The sequence below is a fragment of the Pseudonaja textilis genome, chromosome Z (genome assembly GCF_049901715.1).
Source record: "Pseudonaja textilis isolate UNSWEBS1 chromosome Z, rPseTex1.2, whole genome shotgun sequence".
NCBI lineage: Eukaryota > Metazoa > Chordata > Lepidosauria > Squamata > Elapidae > Pseudonaja > Pseudonaja textilis.
This window is the reverse complement of record NC_142008.1, coordinates 92,000,173-92,022,731: the sequence shown is the minus strand read 5'-3', so window position 1 is coordinate 92,022,731 and position 22,559 is coordinate 92,000,173. Positions and strand designations below refer to the sequence as shown.

At 38.9% G+C, this 22,559-nt stretch overlaps 1 protein-coding gene across 6 annotated transcripts in view; it reads right to left on the bottom strand.

Annotated features, from left to right (window-relative positions):
• The window catches only part of THRA (thyroid hormone receptor alpha), a 164,388-nt gene that overhangs the window by 41,998 nt on the left and 99,831 nt on the right, over window positions 1-22,559 (bottom strand). For all 6 annotated transcript variants that reach the window (XM_087917843.1, XM_087917846.1, XM_087917845.1 and 3 more), the window contains one exon: window positions 15,227-15,482. In XM_087917843.1, the coding sequence (XP_087773969.1) occupies window positions 15,227-15,279 (53 nt within the window). In that variant the 5' untranslated portion in view covers window positions 15,280-15,482. The remainder of the gene's footprint in view (window positions 1-15,226; window positions 15,483-22,559) is intronic.

Here is a 22,559-nt window from a genome sequence, read left to right as displayed (position 1 = left end):
AGAACCCTATCCAATTTCTTAGGAATCATAGAATCAAAGTTGCTTCAAACTGCAGTACAATGAATACCTTCTCCTGAACACCTCAACTTATTGGTTTATGTCCAATTGGAGTCCAAGTGTTTGCAAATCAAGCAAGTAACAAGAATATTCCCCACAGCATCTCTGCAGATAGTCCTTCAGCTGTCCTCATCTCTGTAAGCATGAATGCTGAGTAAACATTTGGCCACTTTTATCACTATAGTGTAATATCTAATACAGGTTCTTGCTTGATGATTTTTCATCTTTCTCCCATAACTCATCAGGCATTTCTTCTTGCACTTCATTTGATAGAACACCTCAGAAAACCAAGGCATGCCCAACATAAAAAGAGAGACTTCAAAAGGGCTATCTAGTCTGAACCTCCAGCGGCATGTCCACTCTGGGTTGCAACTAGAGCTTCAGTTGAACTGTCCACCACAGATCCAGAAGAGGATTTCCCCCCCACCTTTTTGTATATTTTACACAAACGTATACTCTGTCATAGGGGATGCAGTGGCTCAGTGGTTAAGACGCTGAGCTTGTCGCTCAGAACGGTCAGCAGTTTGATGGTTCGAATCCCTAGTGCCACGTAACAGAGTGAGCTCCCATTACTTGGTCCCAGCTTCTGCCAACCTAGCAGTTCGAAAACATGCAAAAATGCAAGTAGAAAAATAGGGACCACTTGGTTGGGAAGGTAACAGCATTCTGTGCGCCTTTGGTATTTAGTCATGCTGGCCACATGACCACGGCGATGTGTTGAGAGAGCACGAGGTCTTTGGCTTTGTAACGGAGATGAGCACCGTCCCCTAGAACCAGAAACAACTAGCATGTATGTGTGAGTGGAGCCTTTACCTATACTCTGTCATGTGCAATAAGTGAGTAATTAATTACACATCCTCTAAGTTATGTTTATCACAGAATGTAGGAATCTGCAACAATATCATAACATTCCAGAAAGGAAAGCAGTTTGCAATCAGTGTTCAAAATCCTTCCCTTGCTTCCTATCATAGATTCTCAACAGAATATGCAGGGATAAAAGGTAAAGGTTTCCCTTGCACATATGTGCTAGTCGTTCCTGACTCTAGGGGGTGTTGCTCACCTCTGTTTCAGAGCTGAAGACCCAGCACTGCCCAAAGATGTCTCTGTGGTCATGTGGCCAGCATGACTAAACACCAAAGGCTCACGGAACAGTTACCTTCCCACCAAAGGTGGTCCCTATTTTTCCACTTGCATTTTATATGCTTTTGAATTGCTAGGTTGGCAGAAGCTGAGACAAGTAATGGGAGCTCACTACGTTACACAGCACTAGGGATTCGAACTGCCAACCTTTCTGATAGACAAGCTCAGCGTCTTTGCCACCACATCCCATTTATGGGAATAATGCTTGCTAAATCAACATTTGCGCAAAGCAGTGCCTGGAATTTCTCTGTCAAGCTTCTGCCTTTTGATCATTTGAAGAGTGCATTTTATTGATCATTATCAGCCCCATCTAATTTCATCTCAAGATCAAGGATCCAAGTGAAATTTAAGCCCCAGTAATCCTCATTTGAAAATTAAGCAGAGGTCAAGTTCCGGATCAATGCTAATCCGAACAGAGGTCAAAGGGATTTGTTGGCAGAATTTTAGGAGAAGGCTGCTGAATGCAAACAAACATCAGGCCAAATCTGAACAAATCCAAACCTTGGATTCTCCCAACTCTTGCAAAATCACATATTTTGGGTAGAGATCAATACCAGTTCTTTGCAGCAGGTGGCTCTGTGGTTTACTCATATTAGCTCCGCCCAGAGTATGATTGGAGAAAAGTGTATCCTAGTCAGAATAATCACTAACATTACCAAACATTTTATTCATTTACTCATTGACATTTCACCTAGCATTGGTTGTATCTCATCAAGTCCATATTCAGAACCACAAAGGTAAAAAAGGCATCTCATGATGGCTGGCTTTGCATACAACATGCAAATCAGTTAGTGGAAAGTCAGTGAAAGACTCATCCATTGTCAGTTGTTTGGTTTAGTTTAATCTGTTATTTTTTTTCTATGGGTGGCGTGTGTGTGTGTGTGTGTGTGAAATGGGGGAAGTCAGAGAGGGAGAGAGGGAGATGGAGGGAGGGGGGGAGAGGGGAAGAGAAAGCAAGAGGAAGGGGAGGGAGAGAGAGGTGGGGAAAGAGAGAGGGAGGGAGGGAGGAGAGGGTATTATTTGTTATTGTTTTCTGTCCTCCAGCTCACATACATCATGGACATAGAGACTAACCCATATAAGTACATAGAAAAGTCTAAGGTCCATGTATGTATCTCAGCATGTTTAAAAATGGGCTGTATGAACAGAAAATGAGTCTGCCTACATGGTTGCTTTCGTGGTGTGGAGACAATAACTTGGTCCTCAACACCAATAAGACCAAGGAGCTTATAGTGGACTATAGAAAGAATAGATCAGATATCCAGCCCTTGCTCATCAATGGAGACTGAGTGGAGCAAGTGGCCAGTTTTAACTTGCTGGATGTTATCATAAAAGAGGATCTGCCCTGGGGCACTCATATTGTAGCACTGGTCAAAACGGCCCCAGGGCAGAGATTATACTACTGGAGTCCTCTCAGAAACAACAACTGAATGAAAAATTGCTGGTGACCTTTTACGGCTGCATCATAGAAAGAATACTTTCTATTTTAACTTACTATACCTGTGTATGGTTTGCCAATTGTACAGTGGCTGATAGTTCCAGAGGGTTAACATAATTGCCCAGAGGATCACTGGTTACTCTTTTCCCTCTTTGGAAGAGCTTTATAGCTCCCAATGCCTTAAGAAAGTTCAAAACATTCTTACTCATCCTGGTAACCCTTTTTTTGAACTATTACCAACTGGAAGACTGTACAAAATAATAAAAACAAGGACAAATAGGCTGAAAAACAGCTTCTATCCCAGGGCAGTAGCCCTGTTGAATTCTATTGTATAGTAAAATATTAATGCAATATTGGGTTTTCAGTTCAATTGTATAGAACGTGAAGGATGTGTTTGTTTTTTATTTTTATAGTTATAATGTACACTGAAGGTGGCATTTAATTTTATTGTGCCAGGAGCAATGGCAATAAAGTAAACTAAACCAAATGATTGCCTCTTTACCTGTATGATACAGTTAGTTTCTGTCCTCCGTACAACAGCATGAAAAAAGAGTTTCTGTGAAACAGGAAGTACCGTATTCTAGTATTACATTCCTGGGTCAATTAATCATGATGGCCTTAGGCAAGTGTCTCACCCATCTTTTAGCCAAGCCCAACCTTCAAAACCTTCCAGGAGTGATGGGTGTTGAAGTTGGGTATTTCTGAATGATGTCTGATAAACTGCCCATATGGACAAGGTAAGATGAAAGACAATTATGCAGGAGGCTCTAATTCCATCACTTCCCAATGAATACCCTGAAAGAAGTAATTTACAAGCTGGAATTGCCAATGATCTGTTCCTTGAATTGAGTTACCTCATTCCTCTAATTGTAATGGCCAGAGTTGGTTGGGAGAATGAAACTGGCTAACTTCAGATATGTCACCTTGAGCTCCTTGCACAAAGAGGGAATCACCTATATGATCAAAAGAAATATTAACATACACTTCATTGTGATTAATTTTGGCAAAATTGGGCAGCCCCAGAGACTGGAACAATGTTTCCACAGACTAGAGGATAAGATATTGGCAGGCATCAACTGAACTTTGAAGTCAACCATTGCTGGATTCCTTATGCCTAGTGTTTTTATTAAGTAGAGTCCTTAGTGCTCTATGAGTTTGTTCATTTGCACTTCTGATGGTTATTAAGATTGTGAATGCATGTTCTTTTAGAGCCTGAGACAATACTAATGCTTTATGCTTATACGTGTCTGGCATGCCAACTTTACCATTGAGGAAAACATTGTTATTGCCCTTTTTCAGATTGCTGTAACTAGTTACACAGTGCAGGGGTTGTATGATTGCTATTCAAATCTATTCCACATGACCTTTATCTACAGGTCTCAATTTCTTCTGGAATGGTGGTGCCTAATTAGATTCCACACCACCACCCCCAAAAGAATAAGTTATGGAACAGGGGTGCCATCTAGTGGCCAGGTGTGTTCATCACCAGAAACTACCACATACAGACAGATATATTTGGAGGTGGGAGGGGAAGTGGCTGGAGGAAAAAGAGTATTTTGCAGGTTACCACTCACAAGATGAGGTCTCTCTTCCTGCTGCTGAAAAGCTCTTAAGCTCGTAAATGATATTGGTTTCAAATACTAAAGCATATAGCTAGTCTGAAATATAATTTCAAAAATTAGATTATGGTGTCCTTCAGTATCAACCCATATGAACACAACAGAATACATTCTCTACTCAAATGTTTGTGTACAAAGAAACTGGGAGACCATGAATTCTAGCTCTGCCTTGGGGCAGTTACAGGAAGGAGGGAATAACAATAAACCAAACTGAGGAGCCACCTTGGTCTAGTGCAGAGGTCTCCAATCTTGGCCGCTTTAAGACTTCTGGACTTCAACTCCCAGAGTTCCTCAGCCAGCTTTGCCAATTTTCCAGACAGGATGGAAATAAGTTAAAAAAACAAATAAATGAACGGTTTAGTTGCCTTTTACACCTGTCTTTTTTTCAGATAAATCTCTTTAAAAAATCATCAACAATGCAATCATATATAGGAGAATTTAAATGCAGAGAAACCTAAATAATGGTACTAATTTTAATCATACTTACATAAATAAAATACTTGGAATCCATGTGGTGCTTTCCCTACATTGTTATAGTACACTTAAAAGTTGACAGTAACTATGCTAGTATCAATTTCTTCCAAGCTGGAGAGTTTAGTTAAAAAATAATAGCAGGAATCTCATGGCAAAATTTGAACTGTGAAGTTCCCATTTCTGCTTCCATTGTTTGAAACAAGAGAAGAAACTCAGTTACTTAAGATTTGGTTGTGACCTAATTTCATTTATTAAAATTCTTTTACATTAAAAAAAAAAGAAAAGTTAGCAGTTTGCAAAACGAAGGCCAGCTTAACCATAATCCTTCTTTCTAACAATGCTTCTTGGTCCCAGACAGACCCCTGTGGCATAGTTAGAAAATAAAAAGTACATGTCACATATAGTTTCATGTACTTTCTTCAAGATATGAGCTTTCTATAACTGGCTACAGCTGCTATGGCAATTATTTTGAGAAGGTACCTCTAAAACACCTCAAAACCCAAAGTTAGGGACTTTATCCTACGTGATTTGGATTACTGGAGAGGGGGAAAGAGACAGACATTACCCCATTCAAACATGCTCTGGAAGTACCTATCATCAACACAAGAATCACATGGCATTCTTGTAGATGGCACCTAGGTTCTGGGCTTCCTTGCCATAACAGACCTGATTATCTTTATCCTTACAAATCTACATCAGTCGACACAGATATTTTAACTTTTAATTTGGAAATGACTTTGCCCCATTTGTTGATCTCTTAATATGAGGCAATTAAGGGGTTTTTTAAAAATCAAATTTCTTTTATATGGTTTTAAAAACTTTTCTTATTGTTATATATTATAAACAACCAAGAAAAAGAAAAATAAGGTGAAAAAAAGGTACAATGTTAGAAAGCAACAGAAAAGAGAAATACAACAGAAAGGGGAAGTTAAAAAGGTGGAGGGGGGGGGGCGGCAAAAAGACCAGACTGGAGAAGAAAGGGAGGGGAAAAGGGAAAAAAAGCCACAAAGGTCTGAAACAAGATGTAAAAAAGCAGTTTTTTTTCAGAGATAAAGGATAGAGTATAATTAAAGAAAGATTCTGCAAGAGTACATAAGATAGTATTGTAGTATTTGCATTTGAAATAGTCCATTGGAATATTATAAGATTTAACAAAACATTAAAATATTAAAATGTTTAATAATGATAGATCTCAATATTCAATAAAATATCAAAGAGAATGTGTAAAATGATTAATGTTTAGTTATAGTTTAATTTGTTATTGTCTTAATGTTATTATAAATTTTCTATTTCATTTTTTTATTTTAAATTAATGTATTAAGTAGAATTAGAATTAGAATGGAAATTATATATTTAACTATTTTATAAATTTATTATTCCTTTATTTTAAAATGCAACATGTAGAATGTACTAAGCAGAATCAGAATGGAAATTATGTATTATTTTAAGTGTTAATTTAGGGGAAAGATAGAAAGGCGTTACACTTTAAAAGTGATTACAGGGGAAATTTTCTGTTAAAGAGAAGTGATAAATAGATAATTGGAAAAGAACGGACAAAAGATACAAGTATAATGATTTTAAAATAAGATGAAATAAACAAAATATAATTAAGAGAGTGAAAAGAAGAGAGAAGTTATATAGAAAATATAGAATGCTAAATAAGATAAGAATGGTATACAAAGTGAGCATGAATTTGATTTAGGTCTGTAAAAAAAGATGTAACTTGGGGCTAAGCCACTTTTCAAAAGAAGTTTTATGTTTTGGTTAGCTATGTTTGATTGAGAATTAATAAAACCTTGGAGGAATAAAACTAAAGGGAGAAACAATGAGAAATTTGGAAAAGACATGTACAATGATAATTAAGGAGGTTTTATGTTTTTATGTCTTGTTTTATGTTTTGTATTTTGTGTGTTTATGTTTGATTGAGAATTAATAAACCTTGATAGAAAGAAATATAATTGAACAAAAGTGAAGGGAGAAACAATGAGAAATTCGGAAAAGATATATAGGTGTTTAAATGGAAATGTGATAATTTGGAACTATGCTGTATAAATGTTTATATTTGATTGAGAATTAATAAAACCTTGATAGAAAGAAATATAATTGAATAAAAGTGAAGGGAGAAATAATGAGAAATTTGGAAAAGATATATATGTGCTTAAATGGAAATGTGATAATCTGGAACTATGCCTTAAAAAATAATGTTTTATTTGCCTTGTTAAAACTTATAAGTAATTTTTAGAAAGAAGGTTTTATGCCTTTATGTCCTATGTTTTGTTTGTCTTTAAAAAATTAATAAAATTTGTTTTTTTTTTTTAAAGATTTGGTTGTGACCTAATTTCATTTATTAAAATTCTTTTATATTAAAAAAAATGGAAAGTTAGCAGTTTGCAAAACGCAGGCCAGCTTAACCATAATCCTTCTTTCTAACAATGCTTCTTGGTCCCAGACAGACCCCTGTGGCATAGTTAGAAAATAAAAAGTACATGTCACATATAGTTTCATGTACTTCTTCAAGATATGAGCTTTCTATAACTGGCTACAGCTGCTATGGCAATTATTTTGAGAAGGTACCTCTAAAACACCTCAAAACCCAAAGTTAGGGGACTTTATCCTACGTGATTTGGATTACTGGAGAGGGGGAAAGAGACAGACATTACCCCATTCAAACATGCTCTGGAAATACCTATCATCAACACAAGAATCACATGGCATTCTTGTAGATGGCACCTAGGTTCTGGGCTTCCTTGCCATAACAGACCTGATTATCTTTATCCTTACAAATCTACATCAGTCGACACAGATATTTTAACTTTTAATTTGGAAATGACTTTGCCCCATATGTTGATCTCTTAATATGAGACAATTAAGGGGTTTTTTAAAAATCAAATTTCCTTTATATGGTTTTAAAAACTTTTCTTATTGTTATATATTATAAATTATATTAAATTTATATTGGTAAAAGTTTCCTACAGCCCTATTTAGTAGATAGAATATAAATCTGACCAAAAAAATTGCACCGTGATCTGAAGAATCTTTTCTTCTAGGGTTCTCTAAGTTTCAATGCTATTCCCCCCGCCCCCCAAAAAATAACACTGAAAAAAACTCAAAAGTCTCCAAAGAGGTCCCTTTCAGTATAATACGTTTGCACAATTCTAACCCCAACTCACTTTCTTGTACATTTATAGAGAGTTTATAGCCTACAGTAATTTACTCACATTCTGTGTTTCCTTCAGGTTCTTTTCAGTTTTCTTTTTCTATCCTTAGCTTGATTTCTTCATTTAGCTCCACTGTATCATATTTATCCTCCTGACTTGAGTCTTGGCAGACCCAGTACCAACTTCCAACTGGGCAAAGAACAAATACTGAGAACCAAAACTTGCCGCAGTCTTGATGCTGAGCAACCAGTTACATTGCTATCAAGAACTGAGATGATAGACCTGGAAACTGCTTTTGCTCAGTTAGGGCTCTGACGTGTGTGTTTAGGGAGAGGGAAAGTACATCATGAAGGACAGATGGATTAATTTAAGTTGCTCCCTAACTTGGTTGCCTGTCCTTCAATTATCTCAAATAGGAGAAAAATAGCTTAATTGTGAGGAGTATTACATTGAAGGACCTTGAGCAAAGTCAGTATTTCCTCAGCCATTTATAAAAACAGAAATTGCCTCATTGTGAAGTGATCACTACGAGAAAATGGTAAAAAGCAGAAAGTAAAAACTGTGTTGTAAACTTTAGGATTTGATAGATGGGAGAATTCCAAGACAGTTTGGTCCTCCATCCTTGCTTAACTATCCTGGCTGCCAATACATCATGCCAGCAAAGTCTGGGCAAACAGAGGTGGCAATACAACTGGCTGACAGACAGCAGTCTCGGCAGCAAAAGACACCTGCTGGGTTGTGGGGCTCAAGAGGGTCCAGTCCCTGCCAGTGTCAGAGAATGGGTTCATTATCCTAACTATCCCCACCTCTACTTGGCACTTCCAGATGCCACAGACAGAGGGATAAACAGACCCAGCTTGCAGCCTGGCACACATGGAGACAAGTCCTTCTTAGGAAATAGACAAAATCACAGTTGTTCTGGCTAGCAAATAAATGGGACCAAGAACCACACAATTCCCTCCCTTTCTCACTCATACACATAGCCACACAAGCATAAACAACATATGGTTTGAGTCAAAGAATACTGGTGAACTTGAATGATGCAATAAACTGGATCTGCATCTATGAGAATTACTGTAACGATTCAAATATAACACAGGAATTTGCATCATATCAGACTCCCTATTTATATTAGGTTTCTCAGGCTAACATCTCTCCCCACCCCACCCCAGTTGTTGGCTGTTATAATTTGCCAGACAGAATGGATATTGACCCTGTAGTCCAATATATTTCAAGAGTATCAGCTATGGAAGAGCTGGCCTGTAGGAAACAAATATTTGCACTGATATCATTTACTCAACTCTGTTTTTCAACACCTAGAACAGGGGTGTCAAACTCACATCATAATGGTGGCATCACATGATGTATTGGGACTTTTCCCCACTTCCCTAAACAGTGCATAGTCATGGCCAGCATGTGATGCATCCAGCTTGTGGGCCATGAGTTTGACAGCCTTGATCTAGAAGAAACTTGCTAGAGGAAAGTATTTTGAACATCACGTTGATATGCAATCAACATATGGATGACCTGCAAAATTGGCTGAGATTGTTTTCCTAGTTTAGAAGAAACATGGATATGGAAGCAGGACCATCAGACCAATGAAAATATATCCTTGATGGATTGCCATTTATGGTCTGGGTTTCCTTTAAGCCTCAGTGATTGATAATTGGAAATTATTCAGAAATCTGGGGTTGATGGCCAGAAGTATTTTTTTCTAAACTTACGTTGCTATGTCATATGTGACTATATCGTCACAGAGTTGAATATGTTCCAGTTATTCATAGTAAAATCCAAGCTGGGCTATTGGTTTTATTAGGTAACTAGTTCAGGAAATTAGGTCAGTACAAAATTTAAAAAAGCTAAACAAGGCTTCATAAATAATTTGGTTAAGTGGTTTGGGTATGTTTGCATCTATCTGCAATTTTTTTTACACGAACTGTATCATTCTGTAGTAGTGGAAGTTAACTATATGATCCAGAGAAAAGATAAAGCCACTTTAAAGAGTCACAGACATGAGTCAATGCCACATTTGTGCTCCCAAATAGTCCAAATTATTTCTGAATACTCCTAAAACAGCCTCTTAGAAACTGGTGACTGGCTTACATGGAATCAATAATGTTGCAGTGATGAAGACATTTTCAAATTCATTTCATCTTTTAATTTTTAATACTTTAAATTATCTATGTCCAGGTTATTAAGGATTGACTACTTTCCTCTAAAGTGCCTGCCTTCTGACAATACGTTTATTCCTATGTCAAATGAAAATTATTATGGCAGATACTGTTCAAGGAAAAATATATCTTTGATAGTGGCCACACATCCCTAGAGGCTTCAGGCTCCTTGTCTGCAGATTCACCAGAAAGGTCTATATATATATGTATTTTCAGTAGCAATTTCATGAATTTTATTTTTGCACTGTTGGCCTTATTGGTAATTCATTTTTAAATTGATGCTATTTGTATTGCATTTGTATTATACATAAATTAAATAAATTCACAATAAAATTTTAAAATAATAATAGTAATTGTTCTATATTTTGCATTCATTTTCATGGAGAAAGGGTTTACGTTATTTGTCTTGAAGCAGGTACCCCTTAAACCTGACTATGATAGATAACTCTCAGTCCTTCCATTCCCTTTTTAGGGAACATTAGTAAGATGGTGAAGGACTAGTTGCAGAGTTCTGGATAAAGAAGATTATTTGGAGAGTTTCAGTCAACCTTCAGCCTGGAATTAAGATAGGGCAGACTGTTCTTGTAAATGACCTCCAATGGAAGATCGTTTCCAGTGAGATTTTGCTGGCCTTGCTAGATATCTCAACCGTCCTTGGTAATGTTAATGATGGTGTGTCCTTGTGGACCACCTGCAGATTCTTATACTTCTCCACGAATGGTTCCAATTGATTGTGGGGGAGAAGAGGCAGAGCTGCTAGTTCTCTGTTGTAGAGTGTTATAGGGCTTGATACTCCCCCCCCCCACCCCAATCTTCTTTTCTCCTACTATTCTACATGAAGCTGCTTGTTGATGATATTTCCATTCCAGATTAAACTGAAGATACAATTAACCCTCAACCTCTGTGCCTGAAAGCCATTAGTATTTAGGTAGGGAGAAAAAGGCTAGCTTTTAACCTCAGCAAGATGGAATGCTGTTGATCCCAGAAGTTGATGTATCCTAACCTAAAGAACAAAGGCAGACCCTCGAACAATTTCATCTCGGTGCCCATTGGGGCTGCTTTTGGAATAGAAGCCTTTGTTGATGGGTCACACATTCCCTTGTACCTCATGTTTCAATTCTTGCAATCTGCTGCACATGGAGCTGCCCTTAGAAGTTAAAAGTAATCCAGAATGCCGCAGCCTAATTATTACAGGCATTTGATCCATTTAACGTCTCTACTGTATTATGTGGGCTGCATTAACCCTAAATAAATCAAATAATTGGATTCATACCATCAATGAAATTATTAAAAGGAAAAATAAGGAGGGTTCAAATTTATCTTAGTGCAGATAGATGACTACATCTATTGATTTATAACTGACCTGAATGTTATGTTAACACAAGCACAGAGAAACTACAGTCTATCTTGCCCACACTATCCAACTAAGTCACAGCACAATTTACTTCCCAGGCTGAGTAGCAAATGTGATTTGGGGAAAATGAAATGGAGATGAAGTATACGTGACTGGGACAAGTTAATACATATCATTTGACTACTAGAATGTACTTGGCCAGCCCCTTTCTCTCTTTTGAATCTGTCAAATGTTTTTCCTAATTGTTTTTCAGGCTGAACCTCTTTTGTCATTCCCATATCCTTTTTGTCAAAAGCTCACCTTTTGTTGTTATTCTAAAAGTAAAATAAAAGAGAGAAATATATGAAAACAAACAAAACCCGCTGAAGTTTCTTAAGATTTCACATTCCTAATCTAATGCCAGATTTGCGATTCAGTTTCCTTTCTGGAAACAAACAAAGACTGAGGATACTGCAGTATGAATTGACAGCCTCTAGTTATAGCATTTGGAAATTATCTCACAAACTTGACTGAAAACGAACTTCTCTATCAGTTTATGACATGACTGCAACCTCTGTGCATATTGCACATGCCTGTAAACTTATACTTTTTTTTCACATGCATAACATTACCTGCCTTTGTTTTTAGGTTCTTTCAATTCAGTTGTTATCATGTGAATAACCCCAGGCAAAGAAAATGGATAAGAAGGAAATCTTCAGGAGTGTATTGATGAACCTTTATTTTTAAATAACTACAGCAGAAAAATAAGACTGCTTTTCACTGTATATCTAAAACTATGAAACTGAACCCTCCCACTAGCACTTTGAATCTTCTGCTTTTATTTTCAGGCTTCACACAAATCTGCCTTTTGACTCACAGCCTTGTTCACACACCCACATGGGCATTTTAGCCGTTTCAGCCATATTCAGAGGGCAGTGCTATGAGTAGGCCTCTGCTTGAGATATGGTTCTCCTTCAAAGGGGAACGTAGGCTCAGAAAACTCCACTTGCATCAAAAGAATACACCTGACAAAAGAATACACCTGACATTTGTCTCTTTGTCTAATAGTAATCGATTCAGAGAAGTTGATGAAACAAAATATTTCAATGCAATAATATTTTCAAAGCAATACATTATTTCTCAAAAATTTCTAGAGTTTAGCAACAGGATTTGTCCATGTTTCTCAACATAATTAGTTTAGGCAATCCCCAACCTCTATAAACTATTTTTGCAAATCACACGTGAATTAGCCAATAATTTAAAAATAGGCTATTCGATGTAATAGAATAACAGAAATACAACATTGGAAGGGACCTTGGAGGTCTTCTAGTCCAACCTCCTGCTCAAGCGGGAACCCCTCTAATGTTTCAGACAAATGGTTGTCTAATCTCTTCTTAAAATACAACAAAGAAAGGGAGAGACATACTTCTTTACTGAAAAATATATACCAATAAGGGAGTTGCCTCCATGTTTTGTGAGCAAAAAGTGTAGTATGCAAGGGATGGACTTCAGAAAGATTTCCTATAGAGTATGCTGGCTCCCTGCCACAAAGTGTTGTCTTTTTGTCAGAAATAGAAATGCCTACTTAGGAGGACACTTAGGCTCAATGCCAAGACCCAACCAAAAGCCCATAAAGAAGATGAGGATCAATGATCCTCAAGATGAGAAATAGAGGAAGGAAACTAGGCAAGAGGACCTCAAAGATTCTGGACAGGTTATTTTGGATAGCTCTCTGAAACAAGGAAGGGTTTTTACAGGAGCCACTGCTATGAGTGCAAAGGACATTGTCCAAGTACCTGACCCTCTTGCACAGCCAGTCCAGAGCAGAAATTTTACAAAATATTACTGCATTTGAGCAAATTGGGGAGAGTGTGGTGCCTTTCAAATTTGTTCATGATTCACAGGAAGGCACAAACCATGCTTTGAGAACCATTGTAGTAATGTAATGCAATATTATCCTCACACTAACAATTAGGAGCTGCCTACTGGTTTTTCTAGTTCATAATTAATTCTGATTAAAACAAGAACAACTCAGCTTTACTCATTTACATAGTTGATAAGATGTAAATGAGAAAAGCTGGGTTATTCTTATTCTTATTTTAAGTACAACTCATTCTCTGGCAACATCTCTGATTTGCCATGTCCCCATGGTGTTGCCCTTCTCCTGTTCACAGTCGACACACAAGACAGCCTTACGTCATGGCTAGCTCTACAGATGTTTTCCTTTAAATTGTCAGGAACCAGTGATAATTTCAGGGTGCATACAATCTGTTAATCTTAACTATCCATGTTAGCAAAAGTACAGTGAGTTAATTTAAGGGAGTAGGATAAGCCCACTACCTATAGGTTACTTTCATGTATACAATCCTTTCCCTTCTGTGCCTTATGGCTCCCTTCATTTTTTCCCTCTATATAAAGAGTTGATGTCGCTGTTAGAAGATTCCCACCTCTCATTATTATTTGCCCATAGGCTTGTTTTCTAGATGGTTTGGTGCCCCTTTGAAAAAAGAAATTAAACTAATTCTCCAAACAAGCATCTCTGATATCTGGATTGTGGAGTCTGGGATGCAGCAGGTTTTAAATATCACTCCTGTTTCATTGCTTCATATAATGAACTTGAGGAGGTACTGGGTTTTGACAAATGACTAGATCTCTGGTATTTAGCAGTGCTATGATCATTTGTTGCTAGCTGTTGATGTTCCGAAAAGGGAAGACGATCAAAAACAGAAGTTTAACCAAAGGCTTTGTTTAACATGCCTGTAAACTGAAATCAGGATGTCACCAGAACTGAGGATAGAAAGGCAGAATAGGAGTCAGCAAGTTTTATGCTGGTTTAGTTTTCTGCTGGTTCAGGGATGAGTAAGTAGCATGAGGAAAGACTTACAATTAAAAAAAAAAGCTGGTAGTGAGAAATTGCCCAATTTTTCAGATCTACTTTAAAAAAGCAGTAAAAAGTACACTAAATGCTGAATATGATGCTAAATTGTATGTTTCGTGATGTAAATGCAGAAAGCAGCAGAGATAGCATCAAATGGAGAAACACTAAAATCATAGAGGGCTAACTACCGTATTTATCGGCGTATAACACGCACAGGCGTATAACACGCATTCCCTTTAATATGCGGCGGGCGCAGCGTCACGATGCTGCGCCGCCGCTAGGCACTATTGGGAATGGGACATCAGCGTATAACACGCATACATCATTTGCCCCCTATTTTCAGGAGGAAAAAGTGCGTGTTATACGCCGATAAATACGGTATATGTTCCCCATTGCTCCCCCTAAAAGTTGAGTTATTACACAACAATCAGAAATGAGTCAAATTGGGATAACTGAGAATCAAGAATACTCAAAGATACCGTATTTATCGGCGTATAACACGCACAGGCGTATAACACGCATTCCCTTTAAGAGGGAAATTTCAGGAAAAAAATATGCGGCGGGCGCAGCGCTGACATCACGTCACGACGCTGCGCCGCCGCTAGGCACTATTGGGAACGGGATCCCTTAAAGAGGATTCCGCTCCCTGGTTCGCCGGCGTATAACACGCATACATCATTTGCCCCTATTTTCAGGGGGAAAAAGTGCGTGTTATACGCCGATAAATACGGTACTTCAAAAAATCCTGGAGATCTTCATAGAAATTTATTTTTTAAATTTTCAGCACACGGTTACGTTTTAATGTGTTCCATCAACTAGAATAGAGCTCTTTACCACGTGCATTTCTAGAACAAATTCAGAACTAAATAGAGGATTTCAAACTACCACTGAAGGAAATCTCCAACATTCTCTAACTGTTTTAATGCTCTATGGAGTTCCATCAATTTGATGACCTTACCGGGTGTCCTCTGGCTCCGATAGGCACTCCACCGTGCTGGGCTTCTGTTCCATTCACCGCAATTCCATCCAGGATCAATAAAGAGAGACCAAGGTGGGCTCCGCCCCCAGAGGCAACACTCCACGGTCGCCACGACAGATGTGGATTTGAGATTTGAGGAAGGAGGGGCTATTATGCTATGAAGCAAGCCCCATTGTGGTCCCCTTCACTGTTGGCAAACTGCAAGCATTCTGGGTCAAAAGCTTGAAGAGGAGACCTTATAAAGATAAAAAGAAAGAACAAATTTCTTATTCATATTTTATTTTGAGTCTTTCTCATTCTCTTGACTTTGGAACAAAAATTTTAAAACGTTCTAATTCACTGATGTATACTTGTAATATGCTGGTTACAACATTATCTAATTTCTGAATCTAGCCTCTTAAATCCTCAATTTTTGTAATTCAAAACCACAAAAAATGCAAGATGAAATATATGAATGAAATACAGTTTTGTCCATGCTTGTTTATTATGAATATATTTTATATTTCAAATAAAAAAAATAGAAGGAAGAAAAAAAAATATTTTGAACACTGACACATTGGCTGAATTCTACATGCATTTAACGAAGGAAGAACTATTCTTTGACAATAGCAATTATCCCCATTTTTCTTGTGATGGTGCCTTTCTCTTGTCTCCAGACATCCATTGCTATACTGGTGTTAAAGCAGCATTTCCCCACTTATTCTCACTATTTATGGGCAGCCTAAAATGGTATGAAATTAATTACTTTTTGCAGCACTTCTGATGCTAGAAACGAAGTCATGTAACCAGTAATGGAACGATCGGAGAAAAGCCATTTGAATGTTTTAGTCAATGTGAGACATCTTTCCATCATCCTCCCACCCCAGTCAGTTTCTTCACTGTGATTCTGTGACTTATTCTGCAAAGATTTGGAAAAATACTTTAAATTATTGCCTCGCCTTCATGCCCAGTGATGGGAGGCTAGCATCTTATCTTGGTAAAGGGGAAAGGCCTGTTGTTAGACCAAGAATCAAGAGAAAATGAGGCTATCAAGATATTTCTAACAGTGTCATGGAATATTGCCCAGATTGTATTTCTTTCATTAATGCCCACCTGCAATGAACACTTGAGCATTATTTATTTAAATATTTATTATTTATTCATTAGTTTTGTACAACCTTTCAGTTCAGAAATGATTCTAAAGTAGTGTACAATACTAGAAACAGGTAACAATTAATAAGAAATGACAGCAATAATAGAGAACAATCTTCTGTCTCAGCCTTATGCAAGTGCTCTCTGAAGGATCGTACCATCCAAATTAGCCCACCACAAAAACCCAGGTTTTAAGGAGTTTTTAAAATCAGACCAGGGGAGGGGGAAAACAAATTTCAGGGGAAATGCTGCTCCAGAGGCAGGTAGTGACCAAGAAAGCATGCTTCCTGGTTCCCACTGACCCAACATGTCAATATATAAGAACATGCCAACTCTGTGAAATCAAACAGGTAGAAAAGATCAGACAGAAAATAAATGGTCCCTCAAATAGCTATGCCCTAAGCCACAAAAGGCTTTAAAGATGATAACTAGCATCCTAATTGCACCTGGAAAACTACCAGCAGCCTGTGCAATGGCCTTACTGAGGCCATTACTGAGACATCCCTGGGTCACTACATTTTGGATTAGCTGCGGTTTCTAAGTGGTCTAAGTGGTCTTCAGACTTCTGTAGAACCTGTTGCAAAAAGTCTATTTGTAAGAGGACCAAACCATGAACGACTATCTGAAGAACAGTTCAAATCACTTGAGTTCAACAGTTTTTTCAGAAGAGAGTGCACAATGCTTCAATGCTGGGGAACCATTCTTACCTCAAAGAAACTGACTCTATAACAATGCAAATTACATACTACCTAACAAGTCAGGAGGAGGCAAGATACAATAAACAAATGGATGTTCGGACGAGCAGTCTTGAGGATTCCATCTCCTTCCCTGGGAGTGACAAGTGCAAAAGGGCATTGATACTTACTTGATACTCCCGTTCTCTGTGAGTTGTGAAGAGCATCCAGTAGTGGGAGATGCTTCAGTCTCTGCTTGGATAGGCTGGGCTTAATTACGAGGATGCTCCTCCTCCATCGGAGTCCTCCCTAGCGTCCCCCAGTTTTGGCAAAGTTGAAGTGATGAAACCCTTGTATCCTTCACCCTGTCTAACTGCTGACCGGAAAAGAACCCCACCAGATGGAATTTGGGTGGGGCTGGATGCTCTTCATAGCTCAAGAGAACAGGCGTATCGGGTAAGTACCAACGCCCTTTCTCCAATGAGCTTAGATCATCCAGCAGTGGGACATATCAAAGCTTGGCTTGTCCTACAGGAGGGTCTCGGTCTGCTGTGGAGTCCCCTCCTGGTCCCTGTGGACCCATTGCAAAACTCTCCTACCAAAAGAAGCCTCAGCGGAGGCAAAGACATCTATTTTATAGTGTCTAATGAAGGGTGATAGAGAGCCCAAGTTGTCGCCCAACAAATTTCTGCTATTGGCGCTTGTGTGGCCCATGCTGCCACCATAGCAATGCTCCTGGTCGAATGCACTGGGCACTGGTAATGATTGAGTCTCATACATCTTAGCAATCGTGGCTTTCAACCACCTGCCTATTGTCAAAAAGGAGACCTTGAGTGGTTGGTTGAAAGGAAATGAAAAGAGACCATGTTTTCCTGAAAGGTGTCATGAGGTTTAAATACATACGTAGAGTACATCTCACGTCAAGCCGATGCCTTTGGCGTTCTAGGCCCTGATTTGTTCTCAGACAAAAGTTGGGAAGGACTAGTTCTTGTGCCCTGTGGAAAGCTGAATTAATTTTTTTGGATGAACATAGGATCTGGATGAAGAACTACTCTGTTGGAATGAAAAATACAGAGGTCTTGCCTGACTGATAAGATGGCTAGTTCCGAGATACGTCTTGCTGATGCTATTGCTACTAAGAAAATTACCTTGTATGAATGAAAATGGAGACCCATAGTTTTCAGGGGCTCAAAGGGGCACTTCGTGACCGTGGTGAGAACCCTATTAAGGTCCCAAGTTGGATAACGGTGCACCACTGGGGGTTGTAAATTTGTGGTGGCATCATGGATAAAGCTGGTTTTGCATGGGTGATGTGAGATAGACCGCAAATCTCCCCAGGTGACAACTAAAGCTAGGGCTGCCACCTGTCTTCGCAAGGTGTTTTGTGAGAGGCCCTTGTTGAGGCCCTCTTGTAAGAACCCCAATACTTGTGCCACTGACGGAGAGGTGGGGTCTATGTGAGATTTAACACACCATCTATAGAAAATGTTCCATGTGGCATTGTATATGCAGTTTGTTGAAAGGCACCTGGCCGCTTGGATGGTGGAGATGACTTTGTTTGAAAGTTTCTCACTTTTCAGACATCTCCTCTCAACCTCCATACAGCTAGGTGGAGCCATTGAGGGTCTGGATGTTGAATCGGACCCTGAGTGAGCAAGACTCTGTTCAGTGGAATTCTCCATGGTTCTTCTGATTACAGATCCAAAAATTCACGAACCACGGCCTCCTGGGCCAGTATGGTGCTACCAACAACAGCTCTGCCTTCTCTTCCAGAAGCTTTTGTACCACCTTGGGAATCACCGGCAGAGGGGTGAAAGCATACAGAAGTCCTGGGGGGCCAACAACAATGGAGAGCAATGATGCTCTCTGTTCCTTGAGCTGGATACCTGGAGATGAACCTCAGGAGCTGTGAGTTTAGGGGAGAGGCGAATAAATCTATGATTGGTTGACCGAACTTTTGTACTGCTTCTTGAAACAAACTCGGATGCAGGCACCACTCTGATTGATCCAACGTGGTCCTGCTCAACCAGTCCGCCTGGGTGTTTGACAGACACAAGATGTGCTCCACCTTGATGGAGAGCACATTCTTTTCTGCCCAAAAGCACAGTCTCTCTGTTGTCTCAAGTGGGTACCCCCCCTGCCTGTTTATGTGGGCTTTTGTTGTGACATTATCAGTTAAGATGAGGGATGCACTTGGTCTGAATATGTGGAAACTGCGAAGAGCCAAATGGACTGCTCTGAGCTCAACTTGTTCCATTTGGTCATTTTGGTCTCCTTCGTCTTGTAATCTCTGAGGAGGCATGTGTGGGATCATAGAAATCTCCCCTTGGGGAGGTACCTGAGGGTAATGTTGATCTGTCCTGCCATTAGAGTAAATGTAGCCTCAGGGGCTTATCATACAATGGGCACGATCATTGAAAAAGCAGGCTGGACTGGAATAGCTGTGCTGTGCCTGGATGGCATGGACAGATCCAGGTATTGGTGGCTGGGGTTCTTGAGCCTGAGCCGGCCTAGAGGGAGACGGAAGCTGGGAATTCTTTTCAGACTCCCGCATACACTTTTTCATGTGCTTTTCTCACGCTCTCTGGCGCCTATTGGCGTCTTTCTCTGCAGCCTTTGAAGGTCTCTTGGACTGTTTTGACTTGCTTTGGGTTCTTATCATGGCTCTAGAAGTTGATGCTCTAAAGCTACTACCACTTGCCATTACGACCCGTTGAGATGCAGTAGGCCTATGAGGCTGTACTTGTTTTGGATGGTTGGCACGTCCAGGGGCCTGCTCCAGGGATGGACAGGGAACCCTACTAATAATAGCTCCCTCTCTTTTAAATTTATTTATAATGGTAGTAGTATTAATATTATAGTACTATTATATTGCTGTTATTGTTGAATATAATTTTTTAATTTCTGAAAAAAATTTTTAAATAAAAATAACGATGTTATTGTACTAATACTAGAGACAGTTAATTAAAATTGTATCAAATTCGCCTTGATCAGCCAAATTAGAGAACACCAAAAGACAACAGGCCAAAAGACAAGATAAAGAAGGAAACTCCTATGGATTCATCTAGGCCTGCAACAGCTGCCTTGTATACATGGACACAGGCCTTGGTGCTTGCTGTTGTGCTGCTGAATAACTGGGCTGTGAGGCTTAGCCAACTTAGGAGTCTCCAATAATACCCTGAGAAGAGGATAATGGAGTATAAACTCCCCCTGGGCTTCTGCAAAGAGAGCTTTGTTAGGGGATGATGCCTCTCAGCAGCCTCGGTAAATACAGTGTGGAGTACCACCATGTGGTCTGAGTGATCAAAATGGTGCAGTTAATTTGTGTGCCAAGACCAGACCAATAGCAAACTCCTGCCTCACAGTGAAGTCACCTGAAATGGCAAATGGCAAATAGAGGCTAGGATGGGTGAAGAAGGGCGCTGATGCCCCCACCCTTATCGGTGTTCTCAGCAGGGAGAAAAAAGCCTTGGTTGAGCTGTGCACTCTGTTACAATGGCGCGGCTAGAAACAGAAGTTGCAACGGCAAGGGCTGATGATCGGAATTTCAGCGAGGAATTGCCTCAGACTGCTGTGAGTATGCCAAGATCTCTCCCCAACGGTCTGTATACAAGCTCCGATGGCCAGATGGAAAGAATGACGTCAGAAGCTCCTTTGACTCTTAGGTGATATGTGGAGTCTAATTGGTAGAAATTTAGACCAAACCTGCAATATACAGTATTTGTAGTCTTTGCTCCTATTCCGGCCAAGGAAAAAGCTGTCTAGTCCTACGAAGGCTGAGCAAAAACTGGGGGACACTTGGGAAGAGTCCCATTGAGGAGGAGGAGCATCCTCGCAATTAAGCCCAGCCTATCCAAGCAGAGACTGAAGGACCTCCCACTACTGGATGCTCTGAACAGCTCATTGGAGAACTTGTCCCACCTAAAAAATGCAAACTGTATTTCAGTTACTTCAGTGGGAACAGCCAGTCAGGTCCTACTATAAGTAAATCTGAGTAACTATATTAATAATACTGCATATTAAAGAATATTGTCCCTCCCAGCCTTGATTTCAAAAATCTGAATAATGACGAAACAACGGGAATGAAATTCAGCAAATTCTCTTTTTTGCCAAATGGTGGTCATCGGGATTTCTGCAGCTCAAATCTGGCAGGCTCAGTAAATAGTTGCTTTCCTTCATGAGTCTGACTCAGTAATGCAGATGCTAATAAATTCGTGCTCTTATTTTTTTAGTTCACCTCCTTATCCCTTTTTACTGACTAGAGCTAGTGGGAGTTCAATATAGCTCGTCTCTAAAGCTTAGAGGTTTAATCTTTCCTAAAGTATACTATTGGTATATTAATTAACATATTATTGCATTTATTTGCTTCACTCGGCTTTTGTTTGTTTTGTTCTTTTAAATTTTGCTGGTCAATAATCATAAATATTATTGATTTTCTAAAGAACTGAAAATGTTGAAATGCAACATTTGCTTCTATGTATCATGTTCTTGCTGCAAATCTTCAGAACTAGTATAGAATAATTATCAAGAATGTGAGCTATTAATCAGTAAGTTCCTGCAAATAAGTTCGATGTTTTCTAAGAAAACCATTATCTTTCACTCTTAACTCCTTCTACAAGTTATAATGTTAACAGTATAAACAGCATCTCAGTGTCTTTCTATCATATAAGAGCCATTGTATATAAGTGTAACCAAAAAGGGGGCGTGTAGAAGTGCACCAATGTGCCTACTATCCCTGTCCTATTGTTTCTTTTATTTTCCTTATATGTATCCATTTCATGTATTCATAACTATGTTTATTCTTACACCTATTACCTTGTAAGCAATTGAAAAATCAAATTAAAATAAAATAAAATAAAAATAATACCTTAGAGCATAATAAAAAGCATTACAGATTCTTATTATGCTTGCATTTTATTACTAAGGAACAGACATTGAGAACCACTAACTTTTTTGTTTGTTTGTAAGGCTTGGTAATCTCATTTATTAAAATATAATTAAAAATAATTAATGATCCCATTATTGTCCTCTTAAAAAACATTAGAAACATGTAACTTGGCTGAGGGTACTGTGGACTGTCAAGAAAACAAACTGATGGCTCATCAAACAAATTAACCCGGACATCTCACTCGAGGCACAAATGACCACAAGCTCAAATTATCCTACTTTGGACACATTATAGAAAGTCTCCGCTCTCTGGAAAGGGCTTTAATGCTGGGTGGAAGGTGGAAGTTAAGAGGATGACCAGCAGCAAGGTGGATGGATTTAGTTTACAGTGGCGATGAGAGCTCTATTGGGAGACATAAAAAAACGGGTTAGGGATAGTTGTCATAGAGAAAATCTATGAGTGTGGTTGCTAGGAGCTGAAAATGACTAGACAGCATATAATCAATAAATCAAACTTAGCTCAGTGTCTAACCAACATTCTACTATATACTTCTATTCTGGGACTTCATAGCTGAATTCACATATGATATACTAAGTCAGGATTTTAAGAGCCATTGTTG